The sequence below is a fragment of the Falco biarmicus genome, chromosome 9, assembly GCF_023638135.1.
Source record: "Falco biarmicus isolate bFalBia1 chromosome 9, bFalBia1.pri, whole genome shotgun sequence".
In the NCBI taxonomy this organism is placed as follows: Eukaryota; Metazoa; Chordata; class Aves; order Falconiformes; family Falconidae; genus Falco; species Falco biarmicus.
In genome coordinates this window covers 29,079,682-29,097,365 of record NC_079296.1, presented here as the reverse complement: position 1 = coordinate 29,097,365, position 17,684 = coordinate 29,079,682, and the positions used below count along the sequence as shown (strand labels likewise).

At 36.9% G+C, this 17,684-nt stretch overlaps 1 protein-coding gene across 2 annotated transcripts in view; it reads left to right on the top strand.

The window, feature by feature from the left end:
* The window catches only part of DNTT (DNA nucleotidylexotransferase), a 158,264-nt gene that overhangs the window by 55,274 nt on the left and 85,306 nt on the right, over positions 1 to 17,684 (top strand). The window contains exons 3-4 of one of the 2 annotated variants that reach the window (XM_056352713.1): positions 8,425 to 8,504; positions 11,884 to 12,058. In XM_056352713.1, coding sequence (XP_056208688.1) covers positions 8,425 to 8,504; positions 11,884 to 12,058 — 255 coding nt within the window. Of the gene's footprint in view, positions 1 to 8,273; positions 8,505 to 11,883; positions 12,059 to 17,684 lie in introns of those variants that run through there. The other variant, XM_056352711.1, reaches the window with a different exon arrangement.

Below are 17,684 nucleotides of genomic sequence, written 5' to 3'. Positions count from 1 at the left end.
TGAGGAATGGGGAGAATATTGACTACTTTTCAGGCTTATTCAGCATAAATTAGTGTGAAAAGTGATATATAACTGTTCAGGTATATTCAGTTTATTTATGGTACTGCAGCAATCTTAATAAGGGTGTGCGTTTTTAATGTATCAATTTAAATGGATGCCTGTAAAATGTGGCTTCTTGGAGGGAAAAAAGCAATAGCGCAGACCTTCAATCATTGCTGTAATGACAAAACATTCTCAAATTTAACAAAATTAGAAAACCTGAGCAACCACTGTTTTAATGTATTGCTAAAATTTTGCTTGCCCTGCAGATGATTGAGGATCATGTATAGCCTTTCCTGAAAATACAGTCATGAAGCAACTGGCTCTACCATCATGTTAATTAAGTGCCTTCTCAGCCGATTCTTCTAACCTCAGGTTACTTGAGCTTTGCAACAGCAAGGTTTTTCAGGTTTTGGTGGTTTACAGTCAGGTGCTGCAGTCGACTTCTTTTGGCCCAGACATTTTACAGAGAGGATGGGTTGTAAGTTTTCACATCAAATGAACAGTGTTGGGTTGTGAGTGACAACATTGTAACAAATTGTAACTCCATCTGTTATTTGTACCACATATTTAGAGCAGTTTAATTTTATGAGTTTAATGTTCCATTATTTTCCTAATCATTTTTACTCAATGAATCTGCTAAATTGCTGTGCCAAGCATTGTAAAATAGCCTTAAGAACATCTTGTGGATCCAAATGCGTGTAGCAGGACTGAGTATGACTAAAGAAGTACTTACAGTTAATTTTTCTTTCCTGCCTAGTCCTTTCAAACAAACATCAATGTCTGGCTCTCACGTTCAGCCTGGTACATCATATTGCCGTTTGTTTACACTGGAAGGCTTGTGGGTAGCGCAGCTGTGGAGGTAGCGTGAGGTGATGCGGTAGTGGTTTGCTGTGGAGCAGCAGGGAGCGTGCACCGTGGCTTTGTACCTCACCACAAAGGCTGGCGGGGTTTGTGTTTTGTTTTCTGTTGGTTTTGACCAGTGAGTAGTGAGGAGAATAGGTATAAATAAATAGCTGCTAAAGATTAGAGTGTTTGTCCTAACAATTTTTACATCTGACTGTCAGAATGGTAACTTTAATACTTTTGCAAAATAATGTTGTATGGAACTAAGGAGATAAGAAATCGCGTGTGTATATAGTGTATATGTATGCATATTTCACAGTTAAATGCAAATGTTCTAAAGGTATTTTTGATAACTTTCACTTTTATTTGACAACAATGTCTACCAGAGAATACCTATTTAGGGTATTTGTTAATAGCCTGTATCATATGCCCTTGCCATCATCAAATCCTTCCTACTCAGAAACTGTTCTTCTGGACAGAACAGTCTTTTTCCACTCGCTGCAGCAAAGTGAAGAATATTATTTCCTCTAATATTCTCTCCATTTCTGTCCTCTAACAGCCTGATTTTACATCTTTGTAATTCCACATATTTCAAAAGTTAAACATAATAGAGGCTAAATTTTTCTGTGTATCATGCTTGAATTCATGACATTTTTGAATTCTAGTGCATTGTAAACCTCATAATGGTTTGCCAACAGCAAAAAAGAACTATGATATTGAATTGTGTCCTTAATAACATCACAAAGTGCAAAGTGACTAAATTAAAATGTACTTAAACTATAAACAGCATGTATTTTTAGTAAAATTTGGAGTAAATTGTTGTAACAGAACAGCATTCACAAAAGATTTACCTGCTTTATATCTTTCCTGCTGTCGTGTTTAGTAATATATGGTAATAATTAGTTTAGCATAGGATCAGAAAACCAGAAATATATAGGAAATATGTAATACAGGAAACCTTGGTGGAAGAAAGATGTTGAAGCGTTCTGACAGAAAGTTCTTTAGTACGGTGTAGTTTTCTGATTTGTCACTTAACTATTGAACTACCAGCTCCATTCATAGTTATGTGAAAGTACCTCGAGTCTGACTTTTCACATAGCAGAGAATTAGTTTTCCTTTCTCTAAACTGAATCCTTTCTGCAGCAATAAACAAAGGAAAGAGGAGTAGAGCTTATATATAAGTACTTCAATTAGGTGGAATTATACTGTCTCTTTGAATAGTATAAAAATGTGTCAAGACCTGTGATGGAATTCCCTGATAAGCAGGTGTGCATAATAAAATAATGGCATGGGATTTACATCTATGATTTAAGGAGTCAGAAAGATGGTGCTAAAGGCTGTTTTCTCATAAAGACCTAGGGACACTGTGGTTTTCTTATAAAGATTGATCAACGTGTGTTCACAGCTAAGCAAATATGCAAGCTACATTGGGACAGGGCTTGTAGGGGCTATAGCAACCTTGAATTAATCTAGTCATATTAAATTTTCTGCAAGGTGAAATGAGGAAAGCAAATTTTGAGACAGCCTGGAAAAGGAATTGCCAGTGGCTTTGAGAAGTAAATTTTTATGCAGTTGAAAAAAAATTAGCTTTCATTGTAGTGAAAGGTAGAGCTATCAAATCTACACTGCAAAATAAAAATTTTATAGGCAGCTGCCAGAACATAGGTGAAGTCAGTAAGAGATGGAAAGAATATTTTTGTGGAAACTGTGTCAAGACTGGTTTTGGATTAACAAACATTTAGCAGGATAAAGCAGACTCTTTCCTGCTATGAATTAATCACTCGGCTAGGTTACTTCTGCTGTAATTAGTTCTGCATTAGTGGAACTCAGAACCTTAATAAATCACAAAGGTGAGAATTCTGCCCCATTCCACTATGATTTCTAGCTTTCCTCAGCTCAAATTTCTGAGGGGAAAAAAGCTTCTAATTGATTTTTCCTTGACCTGCAAAATTTACAACGTGTCACTCAGATGAACGTCGGTTTTGTTTTCTCTCTGGAGACAACACAAACATATGTGTAATCCTCATCAGCAATTCTTTCAGCTTCTTTGATGCTGGCCCTGACTTCTTCTACAGCTTATTTCAGTGGAATGTACAGAAAGAGCTCTGTCAGGACTCACCGTATTGTTAGCCATTACCTGGTGCTTTTGCTCCATAGCCAGAAAGTGAGATAAACTTATCTTGGTGTGATGCACAGAAACTTTTGAGAGGACAAGGGGACATACCACATAATATTATTTGTAAGTTTTTCTTCCCTCTGCAACATTTTCTATGGTATTTATGCTTAATTACTCTCTTTTATATTACCTAGTCTGATTATCTCCTCAGCTTGATGATGTGGGAACTGCAAGCCAAAGAAGCTTTCCTGTACTGCTGAAAATAGAGTGTATAGTTGATAGCTTTATGTGAAACAATGGCAGTAACCTTTTCCCATTTTTCATTATTTTGGCTTAAGTACATCTATCTTTATTAAATGTATCGTGCTTTACTATCTGTAAGTGTAGAAGGCATAAATCTCACACATACTGCTGTTCGTATATTTTGTAATGTAAATAGGTCTAGAACTGCATTTGGATAGTTACTGCAAGATGTGTCAATTCTACCATCTAGTAACTATAGTAACAACTAATTAAAAGAAGAAACATTATCAATTTAGCTGTTACATTAGCAGTATCCTACTAAAGGAGTGGGGGACGCAATAAGGATTCTTTATGGAAGAATGAAGGTGTCAGGATAAGAACTTTTATAAAAAAGTGTATTCGTTTCTAGTACTATGTTTTTATATATGAAGTTTCTGAAATGTCCACAGGAACATCATTTAGTCATCACTGAGAGCAATAGTCTTTTTAGCTGCCTAGGCCTGGGAAGTAACTCCTGCCAGGATTTGTCACCAATTACTTTTTCCCATGCTGCAAGGGAGAACCTTATTGCTCTATTTAATTATTCAGCACGGTGGTATCTCTCTTCCCTAGTTTCTGAGGAAAGGGCTTAGAATAACAACCCTTTTTTATAATAGTTGTGTATACAATCAATTAAAGAGGCAGTCAGCTCTTGGTATTATGTTCTACATGGGCATTTTTTGAGAACTGTTGCTAAATACATTCTTCTTTTCCAGGTTTTATGTCCAATTTGGGGAGGGGAAAAAAAAAAAAGGAAAAGATAACAAGTAACTATTCTGACCGCATACATCAGAAATGTGCATTTGATGATAGCAACTACAAGATTTCATGTCCTCTCTAAGCCTAGTTTATCTTACATGCCAAATACCTTGATATAGCCGAGTAAGCATATCCAAAGCATGCTATCAATTCAGCAGTTTTTCAAGATTCTTGGTCATCTAGGTATTTTGAGTTTATCATCTTTGATGTGAATAACTCAAGTATGTATACTTCAAAGTTGCCCCCTGAAAGTAAGTGTTCCAGTAGTTCAGAGAATATAAACACCAAAGGGGATGAGGGAGAATTGATTTTTAAATATATTCTGGAAATTTCAGATATGCTTTTTAAATGTATTCTGGGAAGTTCAGATATGCTTTTCAATATTTTCTTATCTTTAATAATAGTACATTTATTCAAAACACTGGAATCAAATGTAACAGCATGATGTTCTGTTTATTTTGCAGGCTAACCTATGGGGAAAAAATAGGAACTAAAGAAACGGGTTCATGCAACATATGTTCAAACAAGAATTTGCTGGGGCAGGTAGCAGTGGCCAGGAATTCCAGGTACCTGACCCCTTTTGTCCAATGGAATTGTAAGATATTGTGAAGTTTGTTGATTACCTACTAAAAAATAATGAGAAACTTCCCACATAATGTGGAATTAAGGTCAGAAACTCAAGGCCTTCATGAGTCCATATAGATCCCTGGTGATAATTGAAGCAGAAGACTGAAGTAAAACAAATAAATAGAAAGATTAAAGCAAAACCTGTACTTGTTTGTAAGAGATAAAACTTCACCAAAAATTTCTTAAATATTTTATATTTTGGTATAGGTACATCCTTCAAGTTTGTGCGTTGGCTAAGTGTAAGTGGTACAAATATAGAAAAGTGCTATGTAATGACTTCATTTAAAAATAAAATTGGATTCCACAAAATTTTTACTAAACCCAGTAAAAACATGTGCCATATTTTTTTAGGCATTGAGAGATTGTTAGAACAGGTATCAACAGTAAAGGGAATGCTTAGAAGCCAAGAAACTCAGAGTTTAAACAAAAGCAAAGTCATTACAATATCTAGACAAAAACAAATACCAGAATGATTTTAAATTTTCCATTAAATTGTTCATTGAAAAATGCTGAATTACCTAAGAATTTTAAATGAAAAAGCTAAGAAAAATTAATCTTTGAGAAACAGTACTGTGTAAAATGCCATTAAGCCTATGTGAAATCAATAAAGGTATCCAAACAATCACTTAGCTATTTTTTATTGATAGTGCTTGAGAGATGCTTTCTCTGAAGATTAGCATACTGCAGCTGTGTATTAAAAGCACCTTCACTTTTCACAGGAAAGCTGTATAAGATGGGCAAGTAACATTCTATGAAATATTTACAATGCAGTTCACCTGAAAGCAGGGCACTAAAAGACTGACAATAATCAATAAGGTGCAGTAACAGCTTGTGAAAATACTGAAATTCAGAGGAGGTGAACTGTGCTTTCCAGAAATCGTGTGTTCTTGCACTTTTCCTCCTGAGGAAACCCCCTTTGAGGCCAGATGGTACTCTGGGCTTCAGGCTGAGGTCTGTACTAGACACTGCTTGAGGACTGCTTGGGATGCTGTGTTGGCACCACCACCACAAATGATGAGGACCTTTACTTAAATACCCATCAGCATTTGGGTACATCTCGGGCTTAATCCCTGGCTTTGAATGTGCACAAAACTGACTCAAAGCAAGAACATCAGAGCATGGAAATTTGCTCTAGATTTCCCTCCAGGGATGTGAACTACCCTGAATTCTGGGAGACTGTACTGAGATGGAAAAAAATTTTGCAATTTTCTGTGGCTGTAGGCCACTAATCATATGTCATGACTCAGGTAACAGGGTACTTTGTTATAAATGAGAGAGACACTTTTTCTCTGCTGTATTTGCTTTCTCCCTAACGCATATTCTACTTTCTGTGTTACTGTCAAATATATTACCATGTAATGTTGTAGGAGAGTGGGTTATTCACTCATCTGGGATATGGAAATTCTGTTAATTTTAGAAGATATGTTTAATAAAATTGCATCATTGGCAGAGACCTTTTCATGATACTATACTGTGTTTACTAGACAGAGAAAATCTCTTTGCATTAGGTTCAAAGCCTTTTCAAAGGAGCTGGGTGCCTAGGTTGCTTAGATATTTTGAAATCCCACTAGACCTCTGTTTGAGGCTTTTTGGCACCTAAACACCCTCAAAAATCTGGCTCAAGTTATTACAGTAATATGAAGGAATAACTTAATGTTTTTCATGCCAGAAGGATTTTACTGGCACTGAGCATCTTGACATTACACTGGGGGAAATTATATTTACATGTTTGAGAGCACTGATTTAATTATAACATAAAATAAGACTTTGTTTAACATATGTAAAGAATCTGTTCTCAAATACGTTATTCCTTGTAGGACTTGAGATAAAGTGCCTTACCAAGCCTAGGAAGGCTGTAAACAGGGAGATGGCCAGTGTTCAATCGTTGATTAGCAGTTTGGAAAACAGACGCTGAACACTCAAAACAGATTACTCGGCCTTAATGCCAGGCCCATCACTTAATTTTTTTTTCTTCCTTGCTGCTATTCTTTTGCTTAAGCCTCTTAAAGTCTGCTTGTCCATTTTTCAGTTCCTATGAAAATATCTCATATAATTTCAAAATAACCCTGAAATGATTTATTTTGACAATTTTAATGTCATGAATCAGAAAGAGGAATATATATTTTGGCTTCTGGATTATCCTTAGGCAAGGGAAGAAATGAATGGAGTCTAGTCTATGTACTAAATTCTGTATATCTTTTCTTCATGGCCTCAGGAAGACCCCAGAGCTGCAAGCTCTATATTAATTTTTGATGGTTATTTTCTATTCTGATGAAAACTCCTTCTTTATATCTGTGCTAATACAGTTGAAGCAGAGAAAGCTATAAGGCTGGGAAAATGTCAGTAATACTTTTATAATTTAATTTTAAACTCATGGTCATAATTGAAGGAAACAGGTTTTGACTCACTTTTCCATAACTCAGGTTGTATATCCATCCATGATAAAATGACTGAAAATAAAATTGATAGATCTGACTTAGCAAGCAAGGTGGAAAAATCCTGCCTCTCCTGAACATGAGCAATGAGAATTGCAATATATAACATTTCTGACACGTTCTGAAGGACTGGTAAAATCCAAATTCTCTGCTACACTAAAAATAAACATTCAACTTGACATGGAAATGGGGATTTTTACCACTGAAGTACATTTGTGCAGAAATAGATGCACATGCTGTAAATCTGGTTGTTTGCACTCACTCACTTTGCTCTGATGTAAATTTAGGGTGATACCTAACTGGATCCAGCATAATGTCTGCAACATATTTTAGCATAGTTGTCTGACAACCAACACCCCATCTCTAGCAGAGGATGGTACATAGTCTCCACAAACTCCTTTGTAGTTTTTTGGATGTTGCTGGGTGCTTGAAAGCAGGAAGGTAGTTACCTTTTCCCTTCTGTACGTGCCACAGAAAGCAGTACATTCCAGGGCAAATAGTAGAAAGCAATGTTGGCAATGCACACCAAAGGTATATTTAAACACATCTTTAATGCTTTCTCTTTGTCTTTCATTGCCTTAGTATCAAAACAGCAAAGGATTTTGTTTATTGTAAATTTAATTTCAAAAGTTTTTTTGTTTGCATTTTTAAAAAACCCTATCCCTTTTAAATCAAATTAAATACACAGAAGTAGGAAGTGTAGAGGCTATTCTACAACACATTTGTATACTGTTATTTAGTTGCATTCTAAGACATAGTTGTTGGCTAACAATAGGACGATTATTATTTTTTTTAATGAATTGAAATTTAATGCGCCCTGCAGTCTGGAAAAGTTAGATTTGGAAAATATTTGAAAGCAGAAACTGATGGAACTGTGCCATTAAACCAGCTGAAGACCTAGCTGATATTTTGACATTATTTTGCTATGATCAATATTATTTGTGTAAAGTCTTTATAGGTAATGGCTGTTTTAAGGAATAAAAACATATTTGCACCTGTCTGGGGTAGCTCTGTGCAAGAAGTCCCAGCTGGTAGAAAGCAAGTGATGTTTTTGCTTGTGTAACACCTGGTTTTGATTTCAGAGGGGAAACTGAAGAAAATTACTTCAATGGGTGGGTGACATTAAGTACAGCTGCTGCCTGGCAGAAAGTGTGTTACCTCCTTTTTACCCAAGGGAAAACACTTCTACCTTGCATCATGGATAGGATCAGAGCTCCAGGTGTATTATCTCAGAGGAAGAGACAGAAAGGGATGCATTCCCCAAACCTTTCCTGCAGTTATGAAATAAAGTTCAATAAGTTTGTCATTTTTATTATGCAGAGGAAGATGGGGATGACCAGAAGGACTTTTTTGATGGAGCTGGCAAGAAGAAAAGGTTTCAGAGTAGAAAGTGAGCTAAGGTAGGAAAATGTTTATATGTATAGAAATAACATGTAGTAATGCTGCTTGAAGCATTGTAATTTAATACATACAGTCATACAAGTGACAGTGGTTGAAGTTTTTGCCTTTGGTGGATATACTTTACTCTTCACGCTATAAAGATGCTTCAGGATTACAGTGGATGTTCATAGAGTGTGGTTCATTTCTATTGTCTTCTGGGCAGAGAGCAAGCAGAACGCAAACATTAGCAAGTTTTCTAATTTTCATCTCTAAAACCTGTGTTTGTAATATATCTTAGGTCTGTCAATTTTAATGTGTCTGCTTTTTTCAGTGTGCTGCTTCTCAGGTGGAAAATAAAAAATGCAAGGTTTGAACTTGCAAGTGTTTTTCATGGGATGTGTTTCTATGCATTTGTACAGTCTCACTAGAATCAATGAATCCTGTATTTAGCTAATCTAAATCAGCCACTGTTTCTTTCCCCCTTGAAGTCAGGTGAAGATTAATCTAAACTTAATGGCCGAACCCAGAAATGAAAAAACCCCTAAATATACAGGAAAGGAAAATGTGATGGGTTGAGAGGGGCATTTCTCTAGGACATCTCTGGTGTTCTAATGAGTAATACACTGATGTGAGTCTCAATGGTACTGGCTTACGCATTGGTAAAATCCAAAAGAACACTGGAGAAAAAAACGGGGAATAGAAAACCACATACATGGCGTTTCAGGCTGAGTATAGACTCCAGCTACAGATTTGTCTGGTGGTGTTTCAAAATGGGTTCGTTTATTGAAGCAAGACTTCCTCCAAATAGTGTTTTTCATGAATGCTAGTTATATCATTCTGCAGTTTTCTGAAAGCTACATCATTATCTATGTTCTCTGAAAAGCTGGAAGAAAACGAAGTATTGATTGCTTCTGTGTATCTGTATGCAGATAGTATACAACTGGGTCCTCCCTATAAGAGCTCATTTCCACGGATTTTTCAATCCCATCAACTTTGAAAGCCTGAGGAAGAAGGGAGGATGAAATAATTTGTAAAGCAAGATTCAAGCAGGTATTGAACAGAAGTAGGCAATTAGCATCTGATACAAAACTAATTGAATTCTTAGGGAAAAAAAAATGAACTGGGCTGTTCCGAGTCCTTCATTAACAGTCCATTGAGGACTGAGTAGAGGCTTTATCTGGGCAGCTTCGGCACACAGGTATTTATTGCCATTATGTTTCAGACTTTCTGTAAGTTGTATACAAGGCAGGTGTTATGTTTAATTTCAGCTTAGCTGCTACTGGATAAACCAGAACTATTTAATTGTTGATTTTTCGTTTTTGAAAATGCCAGAGGAAATGCTAAATTTGCTACGTTCTGTGCCAAGAGAAAAGCACAGCTGTACAGGTACCAGAGGAAACTCATCCATAGCAGCTAAACTGCTGCTGTGAGCTTAGCAATGGCAAAGTTCCCAGATCTGCAGCTTGGTACATATGCATTACATATGAATATTTTATATAAAGTGAAATAAACCACAGGAAACAGAAGTTCTATGTCTCTAACAGATTTTTATTTTTTTTTAACTCAAGTAAAGATGTGACAATTTAATTAAAGTAGAATCTAGCAGGGTTAAATAATAATGAAACCAGTAGTATTTAATGGAGATTCACCTAACCTAGATTTGTAATTTTTGAGGTTAAAAAAGAATTTGGATTATTTTTTTTCCAATGGACTTCGCTTTACAAGTTGCACAATACGCAGAAAAAAGAATTATGCTATACCATGACAGTCTTCATATTTCTGCAGTATAGTGCATTCAATACATTTCTTTTATTTCCAAAATGTAGTACTCTTAGTGCATTGGAGGATTATGTGAAAAGTTTTCTATGGGGTGACTCCACTATTTGTCATTGTGATTTGGCAACTTAATGAAATTGGCGATTATTGGTATGAATCAGGGTCACAGGGGTAGGCCAAGGGGTTTTGCTGGTCTCCTAGAAAGCAATTTGCTTTGAAAGGTTGTGCAATCTGTCTTTAGCAGTTAGCACATATCATTTTTAAAGTCCATACTAACCAGTTATCTCTACCAGTGGTGCCCTGTCTGCTGGGACAGTTGAGGGCTTAACTTCTCCAGGTGTTACAGAAGGGCCGTAAAGCAACCTGTGGGGTCCGTTTGGAATTTGCTGTATATGCACAAGGCTGTTACAGGCATGGGCTAGCAGGAGGTTATAGAGGCAGCCGCCATCAGGACGATTTATGTTCCAATTCTAGGCTTATTTCTATAAGAGCTAAGTCAAATAATGACACTGTCTGTCTGTGCCTTTTATCCCAAGAAGTTTGGGAACCTGTTCACTGATATCAGTTAATGTTGGTATATATTTCGAAGATACTGAGGTTCAACAAGTCTCATGAAAATGAAGTTTCCTCCCTTATCTGTTGTATTCTTTGTGGGTGACAGCACCCTCCTGGGGTGGGTTCCCTCCTAGGAATCACTCAAAATTTCCTACCAAGTGAGTAATTTTCTAAACTTGCTGAGGAACATCAGCAGGTCAGGTAGAAATTCACAGATCATCCTAAGTGAGTATGTAATTTTTGCTTGAAATGTAATTGTCCCTGTCCATTTTTTTCCTGTGGAAGGTGGAGAACTGTGCCTTTTTAATCATGAACTATCATAGGATTCTTTCCAATGTTATTCTAGTACATCAACCTAAATTTAGTGTAATGAATTTTGTGCTACCATATTTTTAAGCAATGCACACCATATAATCTACTGAACAATAACTCAATCCTTAAATTTTATGTTTGCTAAACTAAGATACTGGCCTTGTAAGAGACTGGCCTCTTAGTAGCAAGGAAGTGGTCTTTAGATGGAGCACATAATTCATAAGATTTAAGTCATGAACACTTGACAATGCCATATGCAAAAAGCTTAATGTAAGTACGGAAAACTTAAATTTACAAAAAGATATTACCAGCTGTAAAGCTTTAAAGAATTATTGTTAACATGTTGTTTAATACTGTAAAGCTTTCATTCGTTGATCAGGAATATTGGGAAGGGGCTGTCAGGTATCGTAAAGCAGCCTTTTCATTATGATGCTGTTCATGCAAGTCAAACATTATCAGAGTTGTAAAAAATGTGTAATAGGTTAGTGTCTTACAGAAGGCAAATGATGCTGAAAGGAAGAAAATGGTGTACTTACTGGAGCTGTCAGGCTAAAGGCTTTCCTCAAATTAGAGTCAGTGACTGGAATAGATACATTGCGATATGAAAACACAACTGTTTCCCCCATCCTAAGTTACAATATATACTACAAATTTCAGGAAGTGCATGGTAGGTAAATATGGAAATAGAAGCTCTGTATCTGTGTACAGTTGGGTTCAGGGAAAAAAGAAGACTTCTTTTTGTGTACTTCTTGACAGTGACTCTGTCACTCATATTGTGGCTGAGAACAACTCTTATCCGGAGGTGCTGGACTGGCTGAGAGGACAGGCTGTGAGTGACAGTTCCAGGTTTGAACTGCTGGATATCTCCTGGTTCACAGCCTGCATGGAAGCAGGAAGACCAGTTGATTCAGAAATGAAGTATCGTCTCATGGTAAGACAGATCCTTTGATACGAATACAGTGGCATTCAAAATGAATGACTGTTTTTGATTATTTTTCTTTACCCCAAAACATATATCCTTGTGATATAATTTTTGAATGTAAAAACTTTTTTCCCTAAATTTTACATGAGTAATTCATGCTGTTTTAATAGATTAAAAAGACTGTGAATACCATCTATTACAAACTGGTAATATACATCATTCAGAGGCGGGGTGGGGGTGGGGGTCAGGAAGGGTGGGGTGTGCTGTTAAAGGCGAAATATCCATCAGCGAAGCACTTGCTGTTGTTGTGGTACTTGTGGTATTTCCACAAATACTTCAACATCATGATAAATGTCCCGGTGAGAGCAGTGTGTTTTAACGGGCTCCTGGTGGAATACATTGCCTCTTCAAAACAATACAAAAATATTAAAACTTCTGCTGTTTAGAAGTGATCAGCTAACCACTGGGCCCTTGGAGGACCTGTGAAATGTAGGCTGCTGTATTCTGTGGACGTACGCTTACAAACTTGGCACCATCAGGTAAAACTGTGCTAAGAAAAGAAGGGGTTTATCGTATTATCTCTCAATGGGAGCTGTAAGGCAGAGGGTATTGTGAATGGCAGGCTGGTTATTTGGTGAATGGTGTTTGACCTTGAAGCAGTGAACGATGATGTATTTTCCTCTGTTCCATAGTTTAAAAAATTATGTGCTAATTTCTCAAATCTGAGCATAGGGTGAAATGGTGGTATTAAATACCCTCAGTACAGACTGTAAATCAGGAGGGTGTGGTAGGGGTGCCTGGGCGTGCTGTGCACAGTGCGATGACAGCATGTGGTGCTGGGCCATGAAACAGACTCTGTGCTGCAGCAGGACGAACCTATTCCCTTGCTCTGCGTGCACTTGAGCCTCATGGTGATGGATTTAATGGGCACTGGTGAAGAAATTAATTCACACATCAAGAGAATAGAAAGTCTGATCTAAAGTGCTCTGAAGTGAGGGATTCCCGCTGATTTCTGAGGTCTAGATTAGGCTCTGTGTGAACTGTGACTCCACTGCAAAACAATAACTGGGAAATCTGTAAACGCAGGGATGTGGCAGGATCCATAGTATGTATCTTCCTGTGAGGCAATATTTACCAGCAATATTGCAGTGTTTGCTGCTTCATCAGCCTGATGTTTAGATTATGAAGGATAATTCATACATATCACCCTTCCCTAAGAAAAATTATAGCTTCTGATTAACTTTTTCTGTCATCTTTCATTGCCAGAAACTATTTTCCAGAATTTTACATATAAGAATTACTGTTTAATAACTCTTCAGGGCTGGGAGATGGGGGGTGGAATGAGACATGTGAATACACCAGATGGAGCTGTCGCTCTCAGACTCAGCATAATTCCGTGACAGAATATTTGCAACTCTTCCGATGAAGTATTTTTGCAGTATATTTATAATATTTCAGTGAATCTGCTGGAAGGAGAATAGACCAAAGAAACTAATGTAAAATGGGAAAAACCTGAAAACCTTGTAAGTACTGCATTATGTAATCTTACAGGCAAACAGGCCACAAAAATATAAATACTGAGAATGCAAAGAAGTTCTTTAAAAACAAGAAATAAATTCAAAATGTGAGCAAAGTCCTGTGAAATTTGCTGAGTTTCACATCAGGATTAAAAGTAAACCAAATTACACTTTATTTACATTCTTAATTTCAACGGTGCATGAAGACCTATAGATTCAGATAACTCAGGAAATATGTTTTCACAGATGTGTTTTTTTGCTTTTCAAAGCAAGAAATGCCTTTGTCTTTCTCCAAAATGTCTCCAATGATGATGAAGCTTACTTTCCACCACCATCCCACACCCCCCCCCGCCGCTGAAATCAATGAGGCCACTGCCTTGGTTTTCTTAGTTTTCTTTTAAATATAAAATTTCTTTTGGAATACTGTTGGAGCAGAAACTGCTGAAAAAGGTGGCAGCCCTGACAGGAGATCATTATTATACTTTCAGACTGGATCTGCAAGTAAGAGCTGCAGTTCTTATTGAAACATAAAGATTTCATGCTAATAAATGTAGAGTGCAATAAGCAAGCCAGTGACAACTGTACTGTTATCTGTAAAGCTTATGGTTAAGACCACTCTTAATTATTTAGTGGCTCTCAAGTAAGAAACATTTTCGTAAAGCAAACAGGAAAGGAATAGAAAGGGTTTTAGAAGTTCAGCAAATTTAAAAATAATTTTATTGTTGCAATGTCACCATGATAATTCTTTTCTGCCTTGAGAAATGAGGAAGGATTGAAGTAAAGGTTAATTTTCTTTTTAAGTACTAGACCATACTTGTACATAATGTAATTTAATTTGAGTTTCACTGAAGACAAATTTGGTCCATTATGTCATTCTTGTAAAATGTGAAATGAAAGTGAATTAACAAACCTTGAACTCAGGCTACATCATGAAGGCTTTGAGATAAAAGGAATGGATTGCAGTAGGGGAGTGTTTTGGGTGAAATCTCGTGTACATGTAGTTAGTGGTGAAATTCCCATTAATATCAATAGCAGTAAGATTTCATCTTTCAGATCTTACAGTAGTCTATTTGAAAGGTTGTTCTTCATTCAGAACGTTTGTTTTAATGCATTACTAAAAAGAAATGTCCTTCTCCATGCAAAACAAGGGGAATAAAGTCAGTGTTACAGACCATTAGCTAACAAATTCATTACAATCATCACTAAACTACATCATTCTGTGATTGTGAATGGTCTGAGAGATGTTCTGATGTTAGTGATTTATAGAGTATGAAAGGTTGGGTGACCAGATCTAGGATGATCTGAATTCTTATTGATTCACTTGGTAACAGTTGACTTTTATAGTTAATAGCCATCATTTAATTTAATAGGCTACGGAAATGTGGTAGCCAAACATCCGCTTTAAAGGGAAATAAAAATATTTCTCTGGCAAAGGAATGCCTTTGTCCAGAGATACCTTTCCCACCACAAGCAGATGGGTATTCTGGACAATAGCAGGACATGGACATTAATATGTATGCTAGGGCATCCCCACATACTAGAAAGTAGGGCTGTTTCCTGGGTAATGGAAAAGAAACAGGTAGAGGGAAGATTTCAGACGCATAAAAAGAAAGGAAGAGAACTGTAAGTGGGCTTGTAACCTCAGCAGCCTTAGGAATTGTGCTGTGACTGCCTCTCTTCTGCATTTTCCTCAGTCAGAACCCAAAAGTTGTTATTTTTTTTTGAAAGGAAAAGAGATTTACTTCCTTGAACAAAGGATTTCCCTCTACATTAGGAAAAGGCAGTGCTGCGTCTTTTGATCCTTTGCCATATCATGTGACAGGCAACTCATATTTAGCATTTTCCAGAGTGTCTCACTGTTGCCTCGTGAAAGAGAGAGGCTCTAACTAATGGAAGAAATTCTTCATACTGACAGTCAGAGTTTCCCAGAAAATAAAATGAGACTTATAAACTGGCTGCCTTCTCTTCATAAAATGCTGGATATCAGCAGACTTTATTATTTGATCAATGCTATCTGGACTTTACAAAGCTGCTGGCTTTTGAGTAATATGGCCTGACAACAGACTCTAGTGTCTGTGCACCTTATTCACTGCTGCTCCATTTTCTCTCTGTTATTTCCCTATATCATTATACTTCTTTGTTTTATATTTTTAAAAAATAGGTTGACAAAAAGCAAAGCAGCCCCCTGCAAGATTAATTCTGCAACTAAGCCTCTCTGCTGTACAAACTGATGCTAATGGTGCAGGCTGATTTTCCTGCTTATGGCATGTGGAAAATGTCACTGTAAAGGAGCGGCAGTGACATTCGCTGTTACAGCAGCCTGGATGTGGGGTACAAACTCTGACTAGCTCTAGCAGTTAAGCAGCCTACACATTTGGATATTTTTCAGTGGTTTCCCCTGTGCAGTGTACCATAATTTCATTTTAATGCAGTGGAGTTATCTGAAGAAAAAAAAGAAAAAAAAAAAAAAAAGAATATTAATGGTTACGTTTTTCTCATATCTGTAGTTGTTTCTTCTCAAATTATTTTGAGGTAGTGTGAGTTTCCAGGATTGCTTGTTCTACACTGCAATTGCTAACTGATAAAATTTTAGGTTTGGCCCACAATCTGTACAAATTATTTTTTTTCATCTGGTCTTCCTACCAAAAAGCAATATCAATCCTTTTCTTATGTTCTGCTCATGTTAGGAGATTGTCTCTGTAGTTCTCATGCAGGCATCATAATATTCCTTGAAAAACAGACGATAGTAATTACCGTTTGCTAGACATCTTTGCTGTTCATTGCCAACCGAAGTTTCTTCTGTTGTTACATACAATCCTATTTTATGTACATAGATAATTCCTATTAATTAAAAACATAACTGTTACTGATGGAAAAAATACTCAAAAATCTGTGCTGAGGCAGGAACAGGATGTTGATGTGCCAGCCTATTACCCTCAAACACAGAGTTTCTGTGTTCATTTTGCTCTCATCCATGATACCAGGTAATGCTACATCTAGGGCTCATTCATTGTGTGACTATGTCCTAATGAAGATAATAACTTACTATATATTCTCTTCAGTAGTGTTCTGTTTGTTCACAGATAGCTGGCACTCTCATTTCAAGCAGTATATTAGCTGTAATCAATCATAGTTTATATGATTTAAAATAAATTTTAAAGTATAATTCATGAATGTGTGCAAAAGTGGATGAGTTGTGCTGTTAATCCTGGCTGAAACCCATTTCAGTTATTCCCAAGAGTGGTCTTACACACAAACTCCTTTCTTTCAGTGTATACCATGAAAACTGCCATATAATTCACTGCTCCTTCAGCTGTGCAAGCAAATGCCTTTTTTGTGCGTGCATGAATACTGTTACTTAAGTACTCTATCAAATACAAAGGCAATTTAGCATGAAATTATGGGGGGGAGGGGTGTGAAGGCACATACACATATTTATAGGTTTGCCTAGCACAGATGCTAGCTTTATGTTTGCATGTCTTTTGATACAGGGGAGAAAGGGTTTGTCATTATTGGGGTGAGTTTCCTCCATGTATCTCTGTGATATTTGTTGTTGTTGAGCCATTTCCCTGTGGCTTTTTGATACTGCAATGCAATACGTTTTTTGCAGATCTGCCAAATGTTTTCAGACAAAATGATAAATAGCAAAAAATACACAGAAATGCTGCAAACACTTCGGGTGTTCCGAAGTATTTCAGAATGGGGCACTTTTAATAAAAGCAAAGAAATTAAAGGACTGGGCAAATAAAGCAGCAGAAAAGCTGGTGCTAGATTGTCTTTTTCCTTCCAGGAGAATCCCCTTCCCAGCCTACTGGGGTGGGTTTCCATAGGCTTTTTTATTGATCTTGGTCGATTATGAATGGGGCAACATTAGGCAAAAAGGGAACAAGTGTGTAGGTAGCCTGGTGCTTGGGAAATGCCCATTTAAGATTTGGCACCTGGTTCCTTTTCCCTGCTCCTGTGAACATCTAAAAATGATGTCTGAATTGGGTCAGCACCTGTGGAAGGGGATGAGTGAGAAACCACATCATGAGGTGAACACTGGTGGTGTTGGAGATGACTCTTCTATGGCTGTTTGTAAATGTTTCCTGTGCTTTATAATGACCCCAAAACAGAAC